This window comes from Nerophis ophidion, linkage group LG13 (assembly GCF_033978795.1).
Source record: "Nerophis ophidion isolate RoL-2023_Sa linkage group LG13, RoL_Noph_v1.0, whole genome shotgun sequence".
Lineage (NCBI taxonomy): Eukaryota > Metazoa > Chordata > Actinopteri > Syngnathiformes > Syngnathidae > Nerophis > Nerophis ophidion.
The window spans coordinates 3750549-3756548 of NC_084623.1; the positions used below are offsets into that span (position 1 = coordinate 3750549).

Below are 6000 nucleotides of genomic sequence, written 5' to 3' on the forward strand. Positions count from 1 at the left end.
ATTCTGCACCCACAGTCCAAAATCATACTCAAGTATTTGATGTGTTGAAGGTGGAATGGTTTGACTCGGTTGAAAAATGTGGAAATGGTGGAAGTTTGAAAAATGGCCAATTCATCTTGAATGGGAAAAATCTCCCGGAAAACCTGGAAGTCTGGGGAAATCTGGAAATTTTCGGAATTTATTAAGGGGAAAAACCGCGATGTATGCCCCTAGTGGAGGAGTTCAAGTACCTCGGAGTCTTGTTCATGAGTGAGGGAAGACTGGATGGTGAGATGGAGAGGCGGATCGGTGCGGCGTCTTCAGTAATGCGGACGCTGTATCGATCGGTGGTGGTGAGGAAGTGTCAGAGTGATTTTGTGACGAACCCCAAAATGCAGAGAAGGAGGCAGGCATCGAGTAAGAAAACATGATTTAATTAAAATACTAAGACAAAACCGAACAAAGGGGTACAAACAAAAAGTGCGCAGCAGGCGGGTAACAAACTAAACGAGCTAGCATGGGAGCTAGAAGATAACAAGCAGGAAACAGAAGTCATTACTGGAAGCAGGGAACAAAAAACAGTAAGCTACAAACAGCTACCGAAATATAGCTTACCGCTACGTCGCAAAGACACGACACGACAGGAGCGACAATACAATAATCCAGTCCTGACTGGAGGACAAAAGCAGGTAAAAATAAGAGCGGGCTGATTGACGCCAGGTGTGGCCAGGTGCCAATTGGCCGCAGCTGAGGAGAAACAGCGCTCAGGGAGAAAGACAGGAAACCAACAAAATAAGAGCGCTGACAGAGAAATACTACACACACAGAGGAAAAAAACAGAACACAAACAAACTGTCAGGGGCAAGCCTGACAAGAAGGAGCTGAGCCGGAAGGCAAAGCTCTCAATTTACCGGTCGATCTACGTTCCCATCCTCGCCTATGGTCATGAGCTTTGGGTTATGACCGAAAGGACAAGATCACGGGTACAAGCGGCCCAAAGGAGTTTCTTCCGCCTGGTGGCGGTTCTCTCCCTTAGAGATAGGGTGAGAAGCTCAAAGTAAAGCCGCTGCTCCTCCACATGGAGAGGAGCCAGATGAGGTGGTTCGGGTATCTGGTCAGGATGCCACCTGAACACCTCCCTGGGGAAGTGGTTCGGGCACGTCCGACCGGCAGGAGGCCACGGGGAAGACCCAGGACACGTTGCGATGACTATGTCTCCCGGCTAGCCTGGGAACGCCTCGGGATCCCCCGGGAGGAGCTGGACCAAGTGGCTGAGGTCAGGAAAGTCTGGGCTTCCCTGCTTAGGCTGCTTCCCCCGCACCCCGACCTCGGATAAGCGGAAGAAGATGGACGGATGGATGGAAAACCACGATTACCGAATAGGCTGAACAGTTTGAAGTTGGAACGCTTTGAATCGGATGAAAAAATGTGGAAGGTAGAACGTACCAAAATCTGGAGAAGAACAAGTAGAAGAAATAGATTAAATTTGGCATTTGTGTGAATGTTTTGCAGCATTCACACAATCAAGTTCAACGGAATATGTCTTTTCCCGTGCAGACACCTGCAGTCCAAGAGGCACCAGCAGAGGCAGCGTCGACAGACATACCCCCCGGGTTCCTGTTCAAGGTAAGACCAGACCTGACAGAGGGCGAGAGTTGATTCCCAACAATGGAATATTCTGTGTTTCTGTGTAAAAAGGTCCAGGTGATGCATGACTATGCAGCCAACGATACTGACGAACTGGAGATGAAGGCAGGAGATGTGGTGCTTGTCATTCCTTTTGACAATCCAGACGAACAGGTACGGATATGCACTCGGGACCCTGAAAAGTCCAAGATGGTTCAGTATTACCTGTTCTCACATGCCGAGACGAGGTATTAGTTTGAGCACACTGCAGCTAGTCCGAGATAAACCAACCACAATGCTTCACGGGAACCAGGCAAAGGCTAACCCGGAGACACTGTAGCTAAATAGACTCATTACATCAAGAATCCACGTATAAAATGAGTATTTCTTGACAAATATGCATCAGTCACGGATTCCAGTTGATTTAGTTCTTATTTCCAACTGAACACGGGGCCCTGTGTTGTTGTACTCCAAGTGGTTTAACAACATTGTTAGGTTCGAGTCGGTTACAGGGGGTCTGGGTTGATTTTTGCCTCATCCTCCGAGAATGCACTAGCAACCCTGAAAAGTCCAAGATAGCACAGTATTGCCAGCTAGCCCGAGATAAACCAACCACAATGCTTCACGGGAACGAGGCAAAGGCTAACCCGGAGACACTGTAGCTAAATAGCCTCATTACATCAAGAATCCACATAGAAAATGAGCATTTCTTGACAAATATGCATCAGTAACGGATTCCAGTTGATTTAGTTCTTATTTCCAACTGAACACGGGCCCCTGTGTTGTTGTACTCCAAGTGGTTTAACAAGATTGTTAGGTTCGAGTCGGTTACAGGGGGTCCGGGTTGATTTTTGCCTCGTCCTCCGAGAACGCACTAGCGACCCTGAAAAGTCCAAGACGGCACAGTATTACCAGCTAGTCCGAGATAAACCAACCACAATGCTTCACGGGAACGAGGCAAAGGCTAACCCGGAGACACTGTATTATGCGTTACAGAAATAGCCTCATAACATCACGAATCCACATAGAAAATGAGCATTTCTTGACAAATATGCATCAGTCACGGATTCCAGTTGATTTAGTTCTTATTTCCAACTGAACACGGGCCCCTGTGTTGTTGTACTCCAAGTGGTTTTACGGGGTTGTTATGTTCAAGTCGGTTACAGCCGATCTGGGTTGAATGAAGCAACATTACAACATCGCTTACTGTAAAGCACTTTTTTGTGGCCGCTGGCCCGTGCATGAAAAGTGCTATATAAATAAGACTGGATTGATTGATGGATGCAGGATGACGGCTGGCTGATGGGAATGAAGCAGGAGGACTGGCTGCAGAACCAGGACAAGGCCCCCAAAGGAGTCTTCCCGGAAAACTTCACCCAGAGGCTGTGAACGATCTTCATCACCTTCCTCGTCTCATCCCACCCCCTGGTCCTTTTGTCTTGTCACCTGGACTTTGTCCACAGGAGCAGAGCTGACACACCCCCTTACTGAAATCGCCCGTAGTCGTGACGTCTGCCGCTCAGGCGAAACTTCTGCAAAAAAAAAAAAGACAAATCACAGCCATTTCGACTAAGTGCTATCGCTGAGGGACTGATGACAGAATCCTGCAGGGTTAAAGCAGCCGTCACTGTAACTGACTCTAGCAGAGTGTTAAATCTCTGTTCTGGTACAGTAGGTAAAGGATTCATATGGCCCCATTCCTGGGGGCGGGGTCTCGCGTAAGAGGGCGAGGTGCCATTAACTATTTTGTAATGCAATCTGATGAAAATGATGGGAAGATATTCAACACTCTGTTGAGCCATTTGTGGACAGTATAAGTTATTCAGGTCCTTGCCCACAGCATTTATTTATATGACCCCATGCAAACAAACTTCCCTAGTCAAAAAAATCTCACCGACACAAAAGGGCAGCAAACATGGTTACACATAACACAGTATGTGACTATTTTAAAAACACGTCAATGCATCATACAGAAACTTGAGTGTAAGTCATTCAGGTCTCTGACCACTTGTGCTTTGAATGCATTCAAGCGCAGCATTTATTTATATGACGCAATGCAGACAACCTTCCCTAGTCATGGAGCAAAAAAAAATGAATAAAAATATATATATATATATAAAAGTTATTCAGATTATTCAGGTCTCTGTCCACTTGTGATTTGAATGGCCTCAAGTGCAGCATTTATTTATTTGACCCAGTGCAAACAACCTTTCCTAGTCATGGTGCCAAAACATAATTTTTGTAACCAACACAAAATGCCAACATATGTGGTCGGACATAACACAACTTATGGCTATTTAAAAAAAAAAGTCCATGCACCATACAGAAATATCAGAATGACACCCATTTAAATCCTGTACAAAGCATGATGGGAAAAATGCAAAATACTTTTTTATTTCTGAGGAATTGCAAAACTTTAAGGAGGTCGTGACAGAAGTAGACAATGTAGGAGTCCAACTTTCACATACTCTTAATATCCAATCATTACATTTTAATTATAAATCCATTATATAATATGTAAACACATACACATCTATATATATACATATATATATATATACATATATATATATATATATATATATATATATATATATATATATATATATACATACACACACACACACACACACATACAAATTTTAGTCCATTGGGGCAAAAGGTTTGGACACTCCTGCTCTACTGCCATCAGGTGGCTAAAGTGGATGGTGCACCTCCCCAATTCGTCACGTTTCACGCGTCAGGTAAACCGTGACAAATGAGGCCATATGAATCCCCTCCCAACTGTATGTTTTTGTCACATGTAGCAAGTGGAACTGAAATGTCCTTCAAAGGTTATTCGGGCCTGACGGATTCCAGTTGATTTAGTTCTTATTTCCAACTGAACACGGGGCCCTGTGTTGTTGTACTCCAAGTGGTTTAACAACATTGTTAGGTTTGAGTCGGTTACAGCGGATCCGCGTTGACTTTAGCCTCGTCCCCCAAGAACGCGTTAGCGACCCTGAAAAGTCCAAGATCCCGCAGTATTACTTGCTAGTCCGTGATAAACCAACCACAATGCTTCACGGGAACGAGGCAAATGCTAACCCGGAGACACTGTATTATGCGTTACAGAAATAGCCTCATAATATCAACAATCCACGAAGAAAAATAAGATTTAGTGACAAATGAGCATCAGACACAGATTCCAGTTGATTTAGTTCTTATTTCCAACTGAACACGGAGCCCTGTGTTGTTGTACTCCAAGTGGTTTAACAGCGTCATTAGGTTCGAGTCGGTTACAGTGGGTCTGGGTGGATTTTTGCGTCGTCCCTCAAGAACACACTCGGGACCCTGAAAAGTCCAAGATGGCACAGTATTACCAGCTAGTCCAAGATAAACCAACCACAATTCTTCACGGGAACGAGGCAAAGGCTAATCCGGAGACACTAGCGAAACAGCCTCATAACATCAAGAATCCACGTGGAAAACGAGCATTTATTGACAAATATGCATCAGTCACGGATTCCAGTTGATTTAGTTCTTATTTCCAACTGAACACGGGGCCCTGTGTTGTTGTACTCCAAGTGGTTTAACAAGATTGTTAGGTTCGAGTCGGTTACAGCGGGTCTGGGTTGATTTTTGCGTCGTCCCCCAAGAACGCACTCGGGACCCTGAAAAGTCCAAGACGGCACAGTATTACCAGCTAGTCCGAGATAAACCAACCACAATTCTTCACGGGAACGAGGCAAAGGCTAATCCGGAGACACTAGCGAAACAGCCTCATAACATCAAGAATCCACGTGGAAAACGAGCATTTATTGACAAATATGCATCAGTCACGGATTCCAGTTGATTTAGTTCTTATTTCCAACTGAACACGGGGCCCTGTGTTGTTGTACTCCAAGTGGTTTAACAAGATTGTTAGGTTCGAGTCGGTTACAGCGGGTCTGGGTTGATTTTTGCGTCGTCCCCCAAGAACGCACTCGGGACCCTGAAAAGTCCAAGACGGCACAGTATTACCAGCTAGTCCGAGATAAACCAACCACAATTCTTCACGGGAACGAGGCAAAGGCTAACCCGGAGACGCTGTAGCGAAACAGCCTCATAACATCAAGAATCCACGTGGAAAACGAGCATTTCTTGACAAATATGCATCTGTCAAGGATTCCATTTGATTTAGTTCTTATTTCCAACTGAACACGGGACCCTGTGTTGTTGTACTCCAAGTGGTTTAACAAGATTGTTAGGTTCGAGTCGGTTACAGCGGGTCTGGGTTGATTTTTGCGTCGGCCCTCAAGAACGCACTCGGGACCCTGAAAAGTCCAAGACGGCACAGTATTACCAGCTAGTCCGAGATAAACCACCCACAATGCTTCACGGGAACGAGGCAAAGGCTAACCCGGAGACACTGTA

General features: G+C 45.3%; 1 protein-coding gene across 3 annotated transcripts in view; it reads left to right on the forward strand.

Annotated features, from left to right (window-relative positions):
• The window catches only part of LOC133564140 (myc box-dependent-interacting protein 1), a 28625-nt gene extending 25146 nt beyond the window's left edge, over positions 1-3479 (forward strand). For all 3 annotated transcript variants that reach the window (XM_061918273.1, XM_061918275.1, XM_061918274.1), the window contains 3 exons: positions 1537-1605; positions 1678-1779; positions 2893-3479. In XM_061918273.1, the coding sequence (XP_061774257.1) occupies positions 1537-1605; positions 1678-1779; positions 2893-2994 (273 nt within the window). In that variant the 3' untranslated portion in view covers positions 2995-3479. The remainder of the gene's footprint in view (positions 1-1536; positions 1606-1677; positions 1780-2892) is intronic.
• The last annotated feature ends 2521 nt before the right edge of the window (positions 3480-6000 follow it).